Source organism: Elephas maximus, chromosome 9 (genome assembly GCF_024166365.1).
Source record: "Elephas maximus indicus isolate mEleMax1 chromosome 9, mEleMax1 primary haplotype, whole genome shotgun sequence".
NCBI lineage: Eukaryota > Metazoa > Chordata > Mammalia > Proboscidea > Elephantidae > Elephas > Elephas maximus.
Window position 1 is genome coordinate 58,868,845 of NC_064827.1, and position 20,935 is coordinate 58,889,779.

The 20,935-nt window shown below is 43.0% G+C and overlaps 1 protein-coding gene across 3 annotated transcripts in view; it reads right to left on the minus strand.

Annotated features, from left to right (window-relative positions):
- Positions 1–20,935, minus strand: part of PTPN3 (protein tyrosine phosphatase non-receptor type 3) — a 182,705-nt gene that overhangs the window by 34,591 nt on the left and 127,179 nt on the right. For all 3 annotated transcript variants that reach the window (XM_049896274.1, XM_049896275.1, XM_049896276.1), the window contains exons 15-19: positions 11,404–11,590; positions 11,182–11,259; positions 9,961–10,017; positions 8,553–8,709; positions 5,884–6,044 (exon numbers count right to left, since the gene is read on the minus strand). In XM_049896274.1, the coding sequence (XP_049752231.1) occupies positions 5,884–6,044; positions 8,553–8,709; positions 9,961–10,017; positions 11,182–11,259; positions 11,404–11,590 (640 nt within the window). The remainder of the gene's footprint in view (positions 1–5,883; positions 6,045–8,552; positions 8,710–9,960; positions 10,018–11,181; positions 11,260–11,403; positions 11,591–20,935) is intronic.

Below are 20,935 nucleotides of genomic sequence, written 5' to 3' on the forward strand. Positions count from 1 at the left end.
ACAGGAAGTCCTCCTTACAAGTTTGGCAGGAATCCATCCTTCATGTGTTTTGCCACCGGAAGCCCTGCCTTAAAATGAACTACCAATCGAGTAATGTCTTTTGATGATCTAAGCTTGTAAATACCAAGCAGGTAACGTGTTTCATGTCCATTGTTTCCCCACCTATAAAATGTCACTGCTGAGTTGCCATTTTGAATTTCTGAATTCCGCCACAGTCTAGTCTCAGCTGGAGCTATCTCTTTCAACAAATCTTTCAATTTTACATTAACCAGCATAGGAATGGTTACTCTACGACAACACTAATGGATGTGTCCTATAATGGGTGATGCTGCATGGGTGAATTGAGGAAAATGGGGTCAGACGATGAAGGTTCTGGTTTTAGTAAAGATGGATGACGCAGAAGTGGGAGGGCTGTGGGTATCGGAGTTTGACATGGCCTTTGGTGATGTCTTGTAGCCACTGACCTAACCCATCAGTTTGGATCCTTATTTTTAATCAGCCACATTCCACAAGTCTCCACAGAGATCTTAGCTAACAGAGGACAGGGAGGCAGGGAAATTGTGAGTCACCTGGCTGCTGCATGAGAATGGACACAGGGTGCTTTGTTTGCTGGGAAGCTGGTTTTCAAATGCAGGCCAAGTCAGCATGATCACTTAGCTTTTATCTCGGAGAGTCTGTACAGAATGCACATCCTTTGCCTTGCTTAACAGAAGCTGCAATGCAGGGAAAGCATGAGTGGAGCCATGAATTATTCTCAAGGAGGAAGAACATCGTGGAAATGGGAATAGACTTGGAGCCAATTTAAGTCCCAGGTCTGCTCCTTTACCAAGAGAAAGAGAAAAATCCTACCTTCACTGAGCAAGATAACAGCTCTGAGGCAGTTTGAGGCAGACAGTAAATGCTGCCATACTGCTCATCTTGAAGGTGTAGCTACTGCAGGGAAGGGCTAATTGCTGAGGGTGGGTGAAGATTCGGTTGTACCTGGCAGCAGTGAGTTGCTGCCAACAAACTGGTTTTTTATTTTTAACACATATTCTAGTTTTAGCTCTATCTGACTAGCTGTGCAACACTGGGCAAGTCACTTAGCCCCTCTGAGCCTCATTTTCTCCATCTATAAAAGAGGGATCCTAATAGCTCCAGCCATACCTACTCCACAGATCTGCTATGAGGATCAGCTGAGACAACATATGTGAAATACACTTGGTGGATTCCAAAGTGCTATAGAAATGCTAATTATTATTAAGTGTGATATTACAGCTGGGACCAAATGCTTTCTGCAACACATTTATAATTGTTTACTGAAAGCCATGGGAGAGATGGGGAATTCCCTTAATGACAGAAATGCTTCAAAACAAGCTTTGCTGGAAATCAGCAAAGGGTTGCTATCTCTGGCCCTGCTACTCTACTGCAGGACCTTTGTTTTGTGGAGTGGGTGGTCTGGACACCTACTGTGGACCCTGTGGGAAACAGCCCCTTCTTCCTGCTCCTGTCCAGAGCACATCCCCCACCAGCCAAGCCATTCACTTGCTGACAGGACTGGAGGTAACAGGTAGAAAAGTAGAATAGCCAGGACTCTGGAGTCAGACAGCCCTGGTCCCAGACACAGCACAACATGCATACTTCAACATACGTACTTTTGCATGGAGCTTGGGCATGCTGTTTAGACTCAAGAGTATTTATAAACAGTAACGGTTGTTACTTTCTATTGAACTCTTACCATGGGCCAGAAATGCATTTAGTATTTATCTAATCCTTACAACCAATTCAGGGGATACCCAATTTATAGATGGGGAGATAGAGGCCACAGAGGTTAAGTAACATGCCTGAGGTCCCGCAGGAAGTGGTAGAGCCAGGATTTAAGTAGAGTCTGTCTGGCTCTGTGTGGCTAGACAGCCTTTTAGATCCTTTCTAGTTCTGATGTCGTAGTATTGTAATAATTACTTCACATGTAAACAGCATTTTGTTGTTTCCAAAAGTTATATAGAAAGAACAAACTTTTGAGTTAGCCTGCCTCGGTTCCAAGCCTGGCTCTGCAATTTATTGTGACCTTGAAGAGGTTACTTAAGTTCTCTGAGACTCCGTTTCTTCATTTATACAATGGGGATAACAAAAGTATTTGTATAGAGGCTGTTGCAAGAATTTAGTGAGATAATGTATGTAAAGACTTTGGCACACAGTAAGTGCTCATTAACAGCCATTTTTTGTATTAAAGTCCTGTTTGGTCCAGTTTCCTTCTCCTCTAGCAACTGTGTAAAATATCTTCCCCCATCTATAGCATCTAATTATGTTCTGTTTAGGCGAGGGTTCCTTGGGGGGCAGGGGAGACTGAAGAGGCCAGGCTCCGTGTACCCCCAGCTCCATCATAGAACAGCTCTGGGTTATTGTTCCTGCCTGTTGGTAAAAGGTTGCAGATTTATTTGATTATTTATTAGAAATACAAAGTCAAGACAGAAGTATTTTGGTTGACCTGGTTTTAAAAAATCCCTGTTCCAAAAAGAAGGGACTACCTTCTTGTGAAAAGACTTAGAAGGGGTGAATTTTAGGTGAATGGTCATGCTGAGAGAGTCCTGAGTGAACTAGAACAGCTCTGTTTTCATTTGTTCTGAATTTTGGAATTCTGCAAAAGATGTTATTTAAAAAGAAATATATAAAATGAAGAAAATGTGTACATACTGAAATATAACCCAAGAATTGATATGTTCTTCATTTCTTATGCTATAATCCAACCATGCCTCTAAAGAAAAGACTTAGGATGAGTAGCAGTGGTAATGGTTCTGGCAGGGCCTCCACCCTCTCATTCTCTGATCAGTGCGTGGGTCACAATCTCCTGGTGATCTGGTTTGGAGTACCAATATCTGGGTCCCAGACCGCAGCTGCTGATGAAGTAGCTGTGGGTTGGGCCCATTTTAAAAAGCTCCCCAGGTGAGTTCCATATGGGTAGTCAGAGGGTCACCTTTTGAGAAACACTACTCCAAAACAAAGGTGGGGGGTGGGGAGGGTATTTCCTCCTAAAGCATTTCACCTTTCCTAAAAAGCTGATGAACACTGTTTAAGCGAAATTTTATGTGGAACTCCCCTATTTAATAAAATGCCTATAAGTTGAGTCACCTCAGTGGAGGGGACTTTACGCAGCACTGTTTAAGCCTAGGCTTTGACAGGTCTTTTTCCTTGTTGACAGCCCATAGCGCCTCCTTGTGGACTCTGATCAAACAGAACTGGTTCCCTTGGGTTGAAGGCCTTCCAGACACCTCCCAGAACTCTCTGCCATGCTATCCAACTGAGGCAGGCCTATTTCCTTATGCTACCTGATACTTTATGAGCGTAGGTCTATGTTCAGGCTATTATCTTCCTGGAGCACCCTCCCCTCCACACTTCATCCCACCCATTCTTCAATAATCCTACATCTCACTCCAGAGGACCTCCCGAAACCCTCGTACCTCCAGTTCCTACAGAACCTGTTGTTAAGCTGTTAGTTGCCATTGTGTCAGCTCTAACATTGCCCAGTCCTGCACCATCTTCTTGATCATTGGTATGCTCGAGTCTACTGTTTGGCCACTGTGTATTCTGAGTGTCTTCCAAACTAGGGGGCTCATCTTCCAACACTCTGTTGGGCAATATTCTTTTGTGACCCATAGGGTTTTCATTAGCTTATTTTCGGAAGTAGGTCATCAGGCCTTTTTCCCAGTCTGTCTTAGTCTGGAAGCTCCGATGAAACTGGTCCACCATGGGTGACCCTGCTGGTATTTGAAATACCAGTGCATAGCTGCCAACATGATAGCAATATGCAAGCCACAACAGTATGATAAACTGACATTCCATGTAACAAAATCTTGTCATATCTTGGTCTTTTGCTGTTTCTGGGACTCAGGATATTTCTTTCCAAATACACCAAAATTAGAATGTAAGACCTTTGGGGCCGGAAATCCCCCTTTTCCTTCCCTCATCCCTGCTCCTGGCCCAGTGTCAGACACACAATAAATATACCTAATATGTACTTGCTGAATGAAGAATGGCTCTACTGTGCCTTTTTCCCCTTTTATATCCCCTCTAACACCAAAAAAAGAATATATCTGATGTGTTCTGTGACTGCTTTTTAAGTTCTTCCTTGTTTCAGTTATTTTGGAGAGTGTTTTACAATATTAATGAGTTTTACTGTTTCAAGTGTATGTTTTGATTTTGAACTTCATTGCTATGCAGGACCAGAGAACATAATCTCTACATTTTCTTTCTTTTAAATTTTAAGCCTAACGTAGCCTCCTGTAGGCCGGTGAAAAAAGGGACACTGCTGAGTACTTAGTATATATCTATCAATTTTACCCAAGTGATCATTGCTCCTGATTTCATTTCCACAAAATGTTATTTTTGTTTTTGTGTGACATCGAGTTGATTCTGACTCATAGCAACCCTACAGGACAGAGTAGAGCTGCCCCATAGGGTTTCCTATGCTATAATTATAATCTTTATGGGAGCAGATTGCCAGGTCTTTTCTCCCATGGAGTGGCTGGTGGGTTTGAACCATGGACCTTTTGGTTAGCAGCTGAGTACTTAACCATTGTGCCACCAAAGCTCCTTTTCCACAAAATACTTATTTTTGTCTGTATTATCTGTCAATGAAATTAATTAAAAGTTTAAAACTGCATATTAGTTTTTTTCCCTGTCACTTAATTTCACCTTTCATTTGTGGGTTTTTGTTTTCCAATGTTGTTCAATACACATTGCTCTAATAATGTTTGGTTTACATTCTCTTCCTTATACCATTATAAAATAAGCCTGTCTCTCTCTCTCGGCTTTGTGCCTTGCATTACATTTCATTTGATACTCATATTTTTCATGCTTTCCTCAATCAGTTTGCAGTCAAGTACATTAGTTCTGTGTCTTTTTTCTTTCTATGGCTTTCTAACAAACAACCCATTGTTGATTTCCTCTTTTGAATCCGATCTGAGGTTCTAGTTCTTAACCTATGAATCCAGACTGTGTATGTTATTGTTAATCATGATCTATTTTCTTGTATTGCTTATTTTATGATTTTTGTGCTGTTTCTTCTATTATCTTTCTCTGTATGAAAAGACTGTTTTACCTTCTAATGTGATCTGGAAAATAAACACATCCTATTTGGATTGGTAGTGACTGGTAAAACTGACTTAAAACCCTGGTCTCCTTTAGTTCTGTTTTGTTTTGTAAAAAGCCTGTGTGTGTCTTGGTCAGCATTCTCAATCCTGTGGGATATAGGTTCCTCCTGGGAAGAGAGGGTCTGACTTTGGTTTCTACTCGTGTGGATGCAGGTTCCAGGGGACTTGGGAAGGCAAGACACAGTGCCCTCCTGGGATGATCTAACTGCTGTAAATTACCAAGCATGGCTGGTGCGGTCAGAGGCCTGGCCCCTTTGTCATCTCTCAGGCTGCTCTGCCACACCACCTCTCAATTATTTTCTACCGCTGAGAGGTTTTGAGCTTTTGTGTTGGCAGTTAGATATACTCTTGAGTGCCTCCTCCTCAATTTCTGACATGTTTCTCCATGACTACGGAACGTTACTAGAATAAAAGGTGAGGCAGAGTTCAGTGACGGGCAGTGGTCCTGATCCTGGTTTCTCAGGTTCACTCTGCTGTCTGCTCTGATCCCAGGAGGGTGGCTGCCTGCTGTGCACTCATGCCCCCATGCTGAGCGCAGGCCTCACCCCATGTGTCCTCACTGGGACTCAGCTGATTCTTTCAGGTTTCTGAATCAGGCAACCCTCTTGACTTCAGGAAATGAGGCTGTGTCCTCTCTCCATCCCTCTGCCGTACTCTCCTGCGGCTCAGCCATGGTCAAGCGCCCCACAGGCCTCGTAGAAGTGGCCCAGGCCTGGGGAGTTAGTCCTTACCAGGCCATTGTGTTGAGTCTTACCTCAAACTGGATCAGCACTGTCCCACTTTCGAGGCCCTTTTTGAGCTGTTCCATGGATCCCTCTAAAGTGTCCCCACCCTCTGGACACACGGGGAAAATGGTCTCCGGGAAAAATGGGTTCAGTTCATCTTCAGATTTGGTATCAGCAAACGAGTGGACAACTGCAACATACAAAATACAGTGTGTTTGGCTTGTGGAATAACACTCAGGCTTATCAGTTTTCCTCAAAAGATTACACTTACGACACCTGAATGTAGATAGTTTAAAACATCTTATTAAATGATTTAGCACACACTAATCATTTTCACCAAAGACACAACTTCTCACTGAATGATTCAATATGTGGTAATTATACAAAATGACATACTAATCTTTCTGGTTTGTTTTAAACAATGGTATTTAGCACTCAGAGGCTTTTCCCAAAGGTAAGGGCATGGGAAAGAATGTGTTTAATTAAGGAAAACATAATTTTGCTCTCTCTGACACGGCTGTTCTTCTACCTGTCCCTCCACCCCGCCCCTTCCTACTTGGGCTCCTTTTCATTTGCTCCCCTAAATGTGCATTTTCCAGAGTGTCAGTGTGAGGTTTGGTGGTCTCTGTGACACCATCTGACGCTGAGAATTCAATTTCTAACTCAAGGTCATTTCCATATGGGAGGATCCCTAGTAAACATCTCTAGTCCTAAGGACTCTGAACTTCAGCCCTACCTCTTTGGTAAAAATTCTCCCTTCACATCAGATTCAATATGGGTAGAAACCAATCTTAAGACTCCCTCTTCCCCCACCCTGCACAATGCTTCCCCAGCTTCACATGTGCTTTCTGTCAACTGTCGCCTCCTTTTCCAACCTCCCAAACTAGGAACTGAAATTATCTCTGAATTTTCCTTTCCACTCAGAACGGGAGGTTGCTCCTTTACTCAAAAGCGATCAATGGCTCCCTGTTGCCTTCAAGATAACAGGAAAAGAGAAGGAAGCTAACAGTTGCGTTTCTCCACATAGCTGAATTGAATCCTCATGATAATTCTGAATCGGCTGTTATTACATCCATTTCACAGCTGAGAAAACTGAGTCTCAGGGCAAATAATTTGTCCAGAGTGACTCTGCTTGTCAGGGTGGGAGATGGGAATTCCGTTTACATTTGTCTGACCCTAATGCCCACATTCCTTCCACTGCACCAAGAATTCCAGCTCTTTTGCTGCCACCTTTGTGATTGCTGTGCTGTTTGCTAGTCCCTGGGCTGTTTGTTTATCAGTTTTCTTTAAATCAACTAATTTTTTGCTTAAAATAATCCAATTATCATTACACTTGCTGGAAAACCTGCAGCACTACCGTTTTAGCTCTAATAGTCTATAAATACCAGTTTCTTTCACCTCAAGTGGGTGCCAGGCCCTTCCAGGGGCCAGTAGAGGAGGGCTGCCTGCCTACCTGGCCAGCATGCTGTCCTGCAGGCCCACTAGACTCTCGCAGGCCACAGGGTGCGTTCCTGTTTGTAAGGAGGGCTGCTCCCAACTTTCGGAATTCCTCCAGCCCAATTATCATGGGGTCTTACCAGTCATTTGGCAGCAGGACAATTTAACCTCTCCTAGACTTGGTTTCCATTTCTTCACTGGGGGATACTACTACTACCCTTGTAGGAGAAGTGAATAGGATACTCATGTAAATCTGTTAGCACACTGTAAGTACATCACTGGTGCTCCACAGACACCAGCTATTGGTACTGCTGGATACCTACTATGCACCAAGCTTGGAGCTGGGACTTGGTGGGGATGGGGAGGTAGATGGGAGTGGGTAAGGATGCAGAGATCAGGTAAGGCCTCATGGAGGAGGTGGGCTCAGAGCTGGCTCTGCTGGGAATAGAGAGAAAGCAAGAAAACACGTGCATGGAGGGATGGGCTGTGTGTACATGAGGGAGGCCAAGAACAAAGAGATGCAGGGATTGAGCAGCCACACGCCTCATGTACTTACAGCAGTTTAAAGCTGGGTTATGATTTCATAACAACGAGCTCCACTATAGCAATGGTACTCAGTAGAGGCCATCTGCTTCAATTGCCTCCCATGTCTCAGGAAACATTCTAGGTGCTTTTGAATACAAGTAGCATTTACTCATCACAAGAACCCTGTGAAGTAGGTTTTTATCCTCATTTCCTATTTGGGCAAACTGAAACACTGCCGGGGTAAGGAACTTCCTGGAGCTCCCTCACCCTGTGAGAGACAGCTTTGAGAAGCACCTGAGGCAGCCTGGGCTAAGCCCCACTCTGCTGACTGCCTTCCCAGCAAAACCCGATGCACACGCATAAAATACAACCTGGTCCTCAAGAAGGGGTTGAAAATGCAAGGCCAGGCAGCTCAGAAAGGCATGTGATGTGGACCAAGTTGGGCCTGGGAGGAACTGGCAGGCCCATGCCCTGTTTAAAGTAGGTGGTGGGTGCTGCCAATCTCCAGGACTGGCCACAAGGGGCTAGGTGCCATGTTGGTAGATACTTAATCTTTCAAGTGAGTAGCCAGACATCTAGGTGGTTACATGGACAGTCCTGATTTCAAGTGTTGGCTACAAATTCAACATGTTCAAAAACATGGTATAAACCAGATAAATGAAGTCTGCTTTGCTAAGGCAGTGCCCTGTGTCCCTCCCCTTCCACCCCCCCCCCGCCTCCCACAGGTGGCTGTTACCTTTCCTCCTGATCACCAAAGCCAGCTCCCTCGTGTGGGACTCTCGGGTGGCTTTGATGAACATCACCACTTGGTCATGGGTGTGTTCCGAGATGTCCCGGCCATTGATTAGCACGATTTGATCCCCTTCGTTCAGCTTAGGAATGCAGGTGTCGGCCTGTGTGGAGAGCAAGGCGAGTTTCTTTGGTTACCATAACGCAATCCTCAAGGGGAACCATGCTGCCGCGCTCTGATCCCAGACACTTGAGACCATGATCAAGTTCTCATTTTCTCCCTCAGGTATCACTGTCATTATTTTTACATCCACTGCTATGTTGAGATGGTAGTTGGCTGTGGGATCTTAAGAAACGCTGCCTGGAATGTAAATTATGAAGCATTTAAAATAAGGCTTAAGAAAACTGGCAAAGCCTTCTCTCTATGGCAGCCAGCCTTCCTTTATTACAATAATGACTATCATGTTCCACATCTTTTATTTTCTAGACGTACTGTTGGAAAATGATTTGCCTGTTGTAAGTGAGTCTTTATCTATCCTGTAGAGGGGAAAGGGTTTGTAAGCATGCCACCAGAGGCACAACCCATTGTGGAAAGAAGCAATGAGCTGAACAGTGTAGCTCTGAAAGCATACTTAGTTCTTAGAGGCCATAAACAGTAATAAAAATAAACTACACACTTAAGAGCTAGAAAGAGTAAAACCCTCAAGCTGGCACCCTCTTTAGGCACCCGCTCCCACTGCTGTCAATTCCAGCTCATAGCAACACTGTAGGACAGAGTAGAACTGCCACAGGGTTTCCAAAGCCGTAATTTTTACAGAAGCAGACTGCCACATTTTTGTTCTGTGGAGTGGCTGGTGAGTCCGAACTGCTGACCTTTGGGTTAGCAGCCAAGGGCTTACCCACTGTACCACCAGGGCTCCATCTTAGGAGGCACAGTGTCTCTTTGAAACTCTAATGTTTCTTTATAATAGTAAATGATTTCCTTAGGAAACCTAACAGCTGAGGGTGGAGGAGGCGGTATGGCGGGGAGGGGGCACAGGGGCCACGTGCTACTCAAAGAGGGCGAGACAGAGCAAACGCTATGCCCGTTTCCTTCTCTTGAGCAGCACTTCTCAAATGTCAGTGTGCATGCATATCACCCAGGGGTCTTGCTGAAATGCAGAGTCTAGTCCAGGGGTCTAGGGTGGGCCCCAGCTTCTGCATGTCTAACAAGCACCCAGGTGAGGCTGATGCTGCCGCTTCGTGAACCACACTGAACACCATGAAAACATGGCTTCTAGCTTCCTTCCATATAAATGCATGCATTTACGCACACTCCTTGCTGCTGGCAGAAAAGAAACAACACAGAAATAGAAATTTGTTAGATTTAGGGGAGTAACACAGAACGGACAATAATGCAGAACATGTTTACTTACAGGTGACTCTGGGTTTATTCTTGATACCACAAGAGGCATCTTTTGATCCACTCCTCCCTATAAACATTTTAAATTAAAACAACAATTTAGCTCACAGCAACAGAGAGGCACAGACACCAACAAAGTGGGTCCTCTCGGCACACGGGAGGCCTCGAACTTCACTTTGACTTGTTCTAATTACAACGTCAGCACCCTTTCAGAATCACAGTACAAAATTCCCGATCCCTCTGGGTCTAGTGGGCTAAAGAGGAGTAGACTCTGCTCAGAAGCCTCCTACCACCATTCCCATACTTCCCAAACTAGAGATGCACACAGAGGGAGCAAGTTCCTCTTTTAAAAATTCAAACACCCTTGAGGAAAGGGCCTATCATAGCACATCTTCTAACTATTGCTAGATAAGGGAGTTTTCAGTGGAAGAGTGGTACTTAGGAAAGGTCACATCCTATGAGGGCTTCTGACACCTGAGAGCAGGTCTTCAGCTGGGCTGTTGGGGTCTCTGAGAGCTGTGAACAATGGCAGCTGGGAGGTGGCAGCACAGACCACCTACCCCTGAGCAGGAGTCAATACACTTTTTTTGTAAAGGGCTAGGTTAGCTAGTAAATATTTGTTGGTATGACAGAGGTCTCTTGTAACTACTCACCTCAGTCCTTGTGGTGTAGAAGCAGCCACAAACAGTCTGTAAATGAGTAGATGTGGCCGTGTTCCAAGAACATCTTAACTCTTTTTACAAAAACAGGTGGGACCCTTACCCTAGAGGCTCACAGAGGAGGGTGATGAACGGTTTTCTTATTAGCTTGAGCCATGCTAAGGGATTCTCCAGTATGTTTTGTTATGATAATTCCTCTTCAAGGGTCAGATCTGCTTGCTAGCTGTGTGCCTAACCTCTCTAAGCCTCAGTATTTGTCTGTAAAATGGGTAGAAACATACCCACTTCGCAGTTTATTAGAAGGAGTCAGTGAGGTGATACAAATCAAGTGCCTTGCAGATGTCAGACACCAAGCAGGCACTCAGGATGGGGCAGCTGCCATGGCCACAAACAAAACCAAACACGTTGCCACTGAGTCGATTTCAGTTCATAGCCACCCTAATGCAGTCCCCATTCTGATGGTTGAGCCAATTTCCTTATATAGCTTTAGGTATGTGGCACATTTCCAATGGAAATTAAAATTCATCTAAAGATTGCTTCATAGTATAAAAATTCCTTACACATACACACAGTACCTTAAGATTAAATCCAAATTTTCCATCTTCATCTGGTGTGATACGGATCAAGAGTAAGTAGCCGTCACCATTATCATTCTGGAAAACATTGGAAAGTGGTCAGTTACACTACTTCTCTCTCCAGCTGTTGATAAAATTTTTTTTTTTAGTTGTAAGCACTCAAATGCCCATGAGGCACCTTGGCACTGAGAGCTTGGACGGGTCACCTGTTCACTCGCTTACCTTGTCACAGTAGTACTGGCTGGCATCTTCGGTGGAGCCCCCTTTGGTCACCCTGTGGTAGTCCTCTAAGAACTGCTGGTCAACACCATCCGGTGAGCAGGAGCTTGGAGCATTTGAAGATGGAGACACAGAACTGGATGACTTCTGGGTCAGGCAGCTTTGTGCTGGATTGGTCTCGGATGTACTCCTTCATCATGAGGGAGGAGGAGATATTTTAATAACCTGATGAATATTTCATCAGAGCCAACATTACTGACTGTTGGGGCATGGTGTCTCAGGGTTGTCCAATACCTCCCAAACCTTACAGAGCTGCAGAGGTCAACCCCAGGGCTCTGACACACCGCTGGCTGCCCTTTCCTTTGTCGGGCATAACGTTATCACCTTTGTTTTGGGGGAAAGAGGGCAGGGAGGATGCAAGAACAGCCAAAAACTCAGCTGTCTTCCCTGCTGGTTTAGAAGGGCCATAGGGGCATGCGTCCAACTACAGGCGGTTTAACTACTGAACCAGGCTCTACCAGGCAAGCTCAGTCGGATGCACAGGTCTCTGTTCCTTCCAGAAACATTTTTGTCTCCTCTCATTCCTGCTGGTAGCTGTGCTTCACAGGACTCATGGCTACCCAAAGGAAATAGGACTACAATTGTATGTTCAACATGTATTATTCCTAGTTTGTATTATTTGCCTGCATCATGCGTTGTATGCCCGCGCTGAGATAACGTGTTTTATTTTGCTCCGTCTAATATACCAGTTGCTGTTGGGTCGGTTCCTACTTGTGGCAACCCCACATGCGTCAGAGTAGAATTATGCTCCCCAGGGTTACAAACGGCTGTGATTTGGAAGCAGATCTCCAGGCCTTTCTTCTGAGGCACCTCTGGGTAGACTTGAATCTCCAGTCTTTCGGTCAGCAACCATGCGTGTTAACCATCTGTACTTCTGTGTCTTAGAGCTGCAGAGTCCAGTATGGGAGCTACTGATCACATTTGGCTACTTAAATTATTATTAGAAAGTTAGTTCCTCAGCCGTATCAACCACGTTTCAGATGCTCAATACCACATGTGGCTAGTGGCTCCTGTACCAGACAGTGCAGACAGAACATTCTCATCAATACAGAAAGTTCTACTGGATAGCACTGTCAAGAATCACGGACTGCTAGAACTTAACAGTCCTCTGTGGTCATCTGGTCCAACTCCATCGCACAGATGAAGAAATTGAGGTTGAGAAAGGCCGTGTGACTTGCCCAAGCTCACACAGATTTCCCTTTTTTCAGTGGGTAGGAGCCTGATGGATGTGTGCTCCTGAATGCTCTTTCCTTTTCAGGCCACACCACGCCTGCTCCTAAGACCCCACCTCTAACCTTACAGGGCCACAGGTGTAAGCCATCTCAGCTGTCACTGTACAGGGAGCTCAACTTTAGGTATCAACACACCCCCACAATAGACCCTTTCCAGAGCCACAGGCCTAGACAAAGATGTCTTAAAAAGCCTGTAGAACATGGGGTTCTCCCTCTTTCTACAGACTGCCACATTACAGCCTCTGAGGAGGTTAAGGATGGGAGAGGTGAGTGTACAAAGACAGGCCAGTGAAACATAAATGGAAGACAGCTGATACCATGTCTTAACCAGTTGCCGTTGACTCTGACTCATGGCGCCCCACCTGTGTCAGAGTGGAACTGTGTGCCATAGGGTTTTCCATGGCTGGTTTTTCAGAAGTAGATTGTCAGGCCCTTCTTGGGAGGATCTTCTAGGTGGGTTTAAACTTCCAGCCTTTTGGTTAGTAGCCAAGTACTTAACTGTCTGCAGCACCCAGGGGCTTCTACTACCTCTGACTCAAGGTTTATTTCGAAGCCCATATCCAGGGATTTTTCATTACAATAGTGCTCTTTTTCCAGAAAGTTCAAATTAGCCTGCTTTAAATATAATGTAATAAATATGATATCTGTATTATATTCTTGCAGAAAGATTTACAATCTCAGTCTATTTGAATGAAAAAACTCAGTGGCTGACAGTGTAGAAACATACCTGTAAGCAAGAGAAGAGTTTGGCTATAGAGTTTTAAAGTTGCTTAGGGCGGCACTGTCCAGTATGAAGAACAGGTGTACAGATGGGAAGGCATTTCGGCGAGAGGCTGTTTTGAAACTAAAGTTGTGTACTAGTGGGAAATTTTCAGGCCGATAATGAATACTACTTTAATTTACTTAAAAGGGAGCTAAAAAATATCCCCGCCCCCGCAACCCCGCAGGCAGGTTTGTTTACAAGAGCACCACCTAGTGGCAGAAAGGGACCTGAACCATTAATGTTAAGAGGTTGCAGATACTACCTACACAGGTCAAACGTTTGGAAGAATGTGAAGAAGGGTGGCAGCGATAAGGACGAATGGCATATAAACAAAAAAACAGAAAAGCAAGGTAATGAAGCAAGAGAGGACAGACTACCATATGCTGCCTACAAGAGACACACCTTAGACTTAGAGACACAAACAAAAACTCAAAGGATAGAAAAACATATATCAAGCAAACAATAAGCAAAAAAGGGCAGGAGTAGCAATATTAATTTTTGTGACAAAATAGACTTTAAACTTAAATCCACCACAAAGGATAAAGAAGGACACTTTTACTACATAATGATAAAAGGGACAATTGACCAGGAAGATATAACCATGTTAAATATTTATGCACCCAATAACAGGGCTGCAAGATATATAAATCAAATTTTAACAGAACTGAAAAGTGAGATAGACACCTCCACAATTTTAGTAGGAGACTTCAACACACCACTTTCGGAGAAGGACAGGACATCCAGTAAGAAGCTCAATAGAGACACGGAAGACCTAGTTACAACAATCAACCAACTTGACCTCATTGACTTATACAGAACTCTCCACCCAACTGCTGCTAAGTATACTTTTTTTTCTAGCGCACATGGAACATTCTCTAGAATAGACCACATATTAGGTCATAAAACAAACCTTTGCAGAATCCAAAATATTGAAATATTACAAAACATCTTCTCAGACCACAAGGCCATAAAAGTGGAAATCAATAGCAGAAAAATTAGGGAAAAGAAATCAAATACTTGGAAACTGAACAATACCCTCCTGAAAAAAGACTGGGTTATAGAAGACATTAAGGAGGGAATAAGGAAATTCGTAGACTGCAACGACAATGAAAATACTTCCTATCAAAACCTCTGGGACACAGCAAAAGCAGTGCTCAGAGGCCAATTTATATCGATAAATGCACACATACAAAAAGAAGAAAGAGCCAAAATCAGAGAACTGTCCCTACAACTTGAACAAATAGAAAGTGAGCAACAAAAGAATCCATCAGGCACCAGAAGAAAACAAATAATAAAAATTAGAGCTGAACTAAATGAATTAGAGAACAGAAAAACAATTGAAAGAATTAACAAAGCCAAAAGCTGGTTCTTCGAAAAAATTAACAAAATTGATAAACCATTGGCCAGACTGACTAAAGAAATACAGGAAAGGAAACAAATAACCTGAATAAGAAACGAGAAGGGCCACATCACAACAGACCCAACTGAAATTAAAAGAATCATATCAGATTATTACGTAAAATTGTACTCTAAGAAATTTGCAAACCTAGAAGAAATGGATGAATTCCTGGAAAAACACTACCTACCTAAACTAACACAATCAGAAGTAGAACAACTAAATAGACCCATAACAAAAAAAGAGGTTGAAACGGTAATCAAAAAACTCCCAACAAAAAAAAGCCCTGGCCCAGGTGGCTTTACTGCAGAGTTCTACCAAACTTTCAGAGAAGAGTTAACACCACTACTACTAAAGGTATTTCAAAGCATAGAAAATGATGGAATACTATATACTACCTAACTCATTCTATGAAGCCACCATTTCCCTGATACCAAAACCAGGTAAAGATATCACAAAAAAAGAAAATTACAGACCTATATCCCTCATGAACATAGATGCAAAAATCCTCAACAAAATTCTAGCCAATAGAATTCAACAACATATCAAAAAATTAATCCACCATGACCAAGTGGGATTTATACCAGGTATGCAAGGCTGGTTTAATATTAGAAAAACCATTAATGTAATCCACCATATAAATAAAACAAAAGACAAAAACCACATGATCTTATCAATTGATGCAGAAAAGGCATTTGACAAAGTCCAACACTCATTTATGATAAAAACTCTCACCAAAAAAGGAATTGAAAGAAAATTCGTCAACATAATAAAGGGCATCTATACAAAGCCAACAGCCAACATCACTCTAAATGGAGAGAGCCTGAAAGCATTTCCCTTGAGAACGGGAACCAGACAAGGATGCCCTTTATCACCGCTCTTATTCGACATTGTGCTAGAGGTCCTAGCCAGAGGTCCTAGCCAGAGCAATTAGGCTAGACAAAGAAATAAAGGGCATCCGGATTGGCAAGGAGGAAGTAAAATGATCTCTACTTGCAGATGACATGATCTTACACACAGAAAACCCTAAGGAATCCTCCAGAAAACTACTGAAACTAATAGAAGAGTTTGGCAGAGTCTCAGGTTATAAGATAAACATACAAAAGTCACTTGGATTCCTCTGCATCAACAAAAAGAACATCGAAGAGGAAATAACCAAATCAATAGCACTCACAGTAGCCACCAAGAAGATAAAATAGTATAACTTAGGAATAAATCTTACCAAAGATGTAAAAGACCTATACAAAGAAAACTACAAAGTACTACTACAAGAAACTAAAAAGGACCTACTTAAGTGGAAAAATATACCTTGCTCATGGATAGGAAGACTTAACATAGTAAAAATGTCTATTCTACCAAAAGCCATCTATATATACAATGCACTTCCGATCCAAATTCCAATGTCATTTTTTAATATGATGGAGAAACAAATCACCAACTTCATGTGGAAGGGAAAGAAGCCTCGGATAAGCAAAGCATTACTGAAAAAGAAGAAGAAAGTGGAGGCCTCACTCTACCTGATTTCAGAACCTATTATACAGCCACAGTAGTCAAAACAGCCTGGTACTGGTACAACAACAGACACATAGACCAGTGGAACAGAATTGAGAACCCAGATATAAATCCATCCACATATGAGCAGCTGATACTTGACAAAGGCCCAGTGTCAGTTAATTGGGGAAAAGATAGTCTTTTTAACAAATGGTGCTGGCATAACTGGATATCCATTTGCAGAAAAATGAAACAGGACCCATACCTCACACCATGCACAAAAACTAACTCCAAGTGGATCAAAGACCTAAACATAAAGACTAAAACGATAAAGATCATGGAAGAAAAAATAGGGACAACCTTAGGAGCCCTAATACAAGGCATAAACAGAATATAAAACATTACCAAAAATGACGAAGTGAAATCAGATAACTGGGAGCTCACCAAAAGAGTAAAAAGACCACCTACACACTGGGAAAGAATTTTCAGCTATGACAGCTCCGACCAGCGCCTGATCTCTAAAATCTATATGATTCGGTCAAAACTCAACCACAAAAAGACAAACAACCCAATCAAGAAGTGGGCAAAGGATATGAACACGCGCTTCACTAAAGAAGATATTCAGGCAGCTAACAGATACATGAGAAAATGCTCTCGATCATTAGCCATTAGAGAAATGCAAATTAAAACTACGATGAGATTCCATCTCACTCCAACAAGGCTGGCGTTTATCCAAAAAACACAAAATAATAAATGTTGGAGAGACTGCGGAGAGATTGGAACTCTTATACACTGCTGGTGGGAATGTCAAATGGTACAACCACTTTGGAAATCTATCTGACGTTATCTTAAACAGTTAGAAATAGAACTGCCATACAACCCAGAAATCCCACTCCTCGGAATATACCCTAGAGAAATAAGAGCCTTCACACAAACAGATATATGCACACCCACGTTTATTGCAGCTCTGTTTACAATAGCAAAAAGCTGGAAGCAACCAAGGTGTCCATCAATGGATGAATGGTTAAATAAATTGTGGTATATTCACACAATGGAATACTACGCATCGATAATGAACAGTGACAAATCTGTGAAACATTTCATAACATGGAGGAACCTGGAAGGCATTATGCTGAGCGAAATTAGAGAGAAAAGGACAAATATTGTATAAGACCACTATTATAAGATCTTGAGAAATAGTATAAACTGAGAAGAACACATACTTTTGTGGTTACGAGGCGGGGAGGGAGGGAGGGTGGGAGAGGGTTTTTTACTGATTAGTTAGTAGATAAGAACTGCTTTAGGTGAAGGGAAGGACAATACTCAATACATGGAAGGTCAGCTCAACTGGACTGGACCAAAAGCAGAGAAGTTTCCAGGATAAACTGAATGCTTCAAAAGTCAGCAGAGCAAGGGTGGGGTTTGGGGACCATGGTTTAAGGGGACTTCTAAGTCACTTGGCATAATAAACTCTATTATGAAAACATTCTGCATCCCACTTTGAAATGTGGCGTCTGGGGTCTTAAATGCTAACAAGCGGCCATCTAAGATGCATCAATTGGTCTCAACCCACCTGGATCAAAGGAGAATAAAGAACACCAAGGTCACACGATAACTAAGAGCCCAAGAGACAGAAAGGGCCACATGAACCAGAGACCTACATCATCCTGAGACCAGAAGAACTAGTTGGTGCCTGGCCACAACCGATGACTGCCCTGACAGGGAGCACAACAGAGAACCCCTGAGGGAGCAGGAGATCAGTGGGATGCAGACCCCAAATTCTCACAAAAAGACCATACTTAATGGTCTGACTGAGACTAGAGGAATCCCGGCGGTCATGGTCCCCAAACCTTCTGTTGGCACAGGACAGGAACCATTCCTGAAGACAACTCATCAGACATGAAAGGTACTGGACTAGTGGGTAGGAGAGAGATGCTGATGAAGAGTGAGCTGTTTGTATCAGGTGGACACTTGAGATTGTGTTGGCATCTCCTGTCTGGAGGGGGGATGGGAGGATAGAGAGAGTTGGAAGCTGGCAAAATTGTCCCGTGAGACTGGAAGGGCTGACTCATTAGGGGGAGAGCAGGTGGGAGTACGGAGTAAGGTGTATATAAACTTATATGTGATGGTTTGACTTGATTGGTAAACGTCACTTGAAGCTCAATAAAAGTTAATAAAAAAAAAAAAGAGGACAGACTAATTTGAATACAATTGCAGTTATTTTAAAAATTATTAATTTTCAGATTGTTTATTAAAAAACAAAACCCATGCATGGTTATCTTGAATCTGTGGATTTCATCATATGAGGTTTTAAAGTATTTTTGTTTGTCAGTAAAAAATTTAATGGTCTATCTAAGACAGCCCACAGTATTAAAAATAACATATTCAAGGCCATTATATGCCCGAACATATTTCCCAGGTAAGGATAGAAAGGTTACAGTATAGTAACTTATTTAAACAAATGATGTTTTTTGGTGGCTGATCAACTGTATGCTGCAGGAACTTTGTGTTCAGTGTGAAGGATGGACAGACAGATGGTGAGGAGGGCATCAAATAACGACATGCAGTGAGAAGGCAGCAAAGACAGGAGGTCAGGTAAGATGCTACTGCAATGGCCCATGCAGTAAGACAATGGTGGCTAAATAGAGGCAGCGCGGGTGGGATGGTGGAAAGGTCAAATTAAAGAGATGCTTAGGAGATAGAATTAACAAGGTTACAAGTTAGATGGGAAGGTAAAAGAAAAAGGAGTCAAGGATGACTGAAGTTTCCAGTAGGTGCAAACTGGATAGTATTCAAATGATAGTCCCACTCACCAGGATGTAGGAGGAGCCATACGTTGGACATGAAGGGAGATGATGAACTGAGATTGGGCTGAGTTGGTTTTAAGGTGTTTGTGAGACGTCCACATGTAAGTGGGCCAAAATCAAGTGGAAAGATAGGCAAGTTTCAGAGAAACAAAACAAAAACTCTTAATGAAATTCTATTCCTGGATGCTGTCCCCTGAGGGAGATGCCCAGATGGTATACAAAGCCTCTCGCCAAAATCAGCTTTGGGTGTCATTCTCTAATAAAGGACTGAAGTAGACTCAGAGAGTGGTGACTAAGGAGGTGAAGAGGGGAGAATGGCTGAAGGAATTGTTTAAACAAGTTGAAGTTGTCAGGTAGAATTGGAAACAGGTTGTATTTGTGTTATTCCAGCAGCTTGAAGCAGGGACCTATGGATGGCAATGCTCATGCTGGCTCAGTGGCATGAGGAGGAGACTTTGAGCACAGCTAGGAAAGAGCATTGGACAACTGGGCTTTCCAACAACAAAGTGGGCTGTCATATTGGAAGGGAGCCCTTTGTTGCCAGTGGGGTTCTTAGGCCTTGGACAACCAGATGATAGGGTTGAGGGAATTCTTCCATTGCCAGTGTGGTTGGTGAAGGGGACCCCAAGACCCTTTTAAGTGAACAGAAGTTTTGAAATAAAAAGTGTCAGCCACCCCAAATCTCGTGGAACAAGACAGGTTCTAAATTGAGAGGCAAACAAATTAGGATGATGTGAAGTCCCACTCACTCTGAGGTGACCTATCAACACAGCTTTGATAAAATAACAAAAAATGACTTTCAAATACAACCCTAATCTGTCTGAAAAATTTGTTTCCCCCAGTTTCTACTCCGTAAGTCTTTTTTTTTTTTTTTTGCTTTAAATGACTTTTCTTCCCCTTTTCCTGGGCCAGGAATGGTGGGGTTGTTTTGTAATGAAGGAAACTTAGTTCTCTGCAGAATTTGGTCTTTGCTCTAAAGGAGGGAAAAGAACATAAAATTGTTGATAGAACCCTGGGAGTAACAAAAGAGTACAGCCTACTTTTGGCACAAAGCAAACTGCCAAGGATTCATAACTATAATCATAAACTTCACTGTGCTGCTATAAATATGAAATGAACTGGTGAGTGACTCATCCACTACGATCCTATTCAGAAAGCCCCAGCCATGTCACTTTGGGTTTAGAGCCAACGTCTAACCGTGTTCTTTCTTTCTTTTTAAAATGGGTACAGAACATTACAGTTAATTCTTCTTTCTAAAAAGAACCCTCCTCGCTGTCTGCGATATAATTCATCTGATTTCTCTGACATAATACTTCTTTTTGCCTCTTCACACAAATCTGCTGTATAAAACATGTCAAACATTTCTCAAACATTTTGCAAATACTCATTGAAGTACCCAACACAGTTTTTCCCACCAACTACAGACTAACCTTTCCTCCTTGCCTTAGGGAGTGAAGGCCCCCCCTGTCCCAGGCTCTAAGAAAGGCCAGCTGCCTCTGAAGAGTCACCAGGAGGCTTCTCTGCCAGCAGGAAGAGGGTCCCTACCCAGCTGAAGTGGTAAGGATGCCAATTTTCCAAGAGTTCACCCCACTTGCAAAGCACAGCTGCATGTTCCTCCTGACTTGATGCTGGGAGATGTCTTTTATCAGTACACCTGGCAAAGCCATGGCAAGGAAGGCTGCCTTTGAATCACCATTATTTGCTACTTCTGACAGTAGCTGCAAAGTAAAAAGTGCCCCAGGATGATACACCTTACGGGGTCTCACAGGAGTTTCAAAAAGAATCC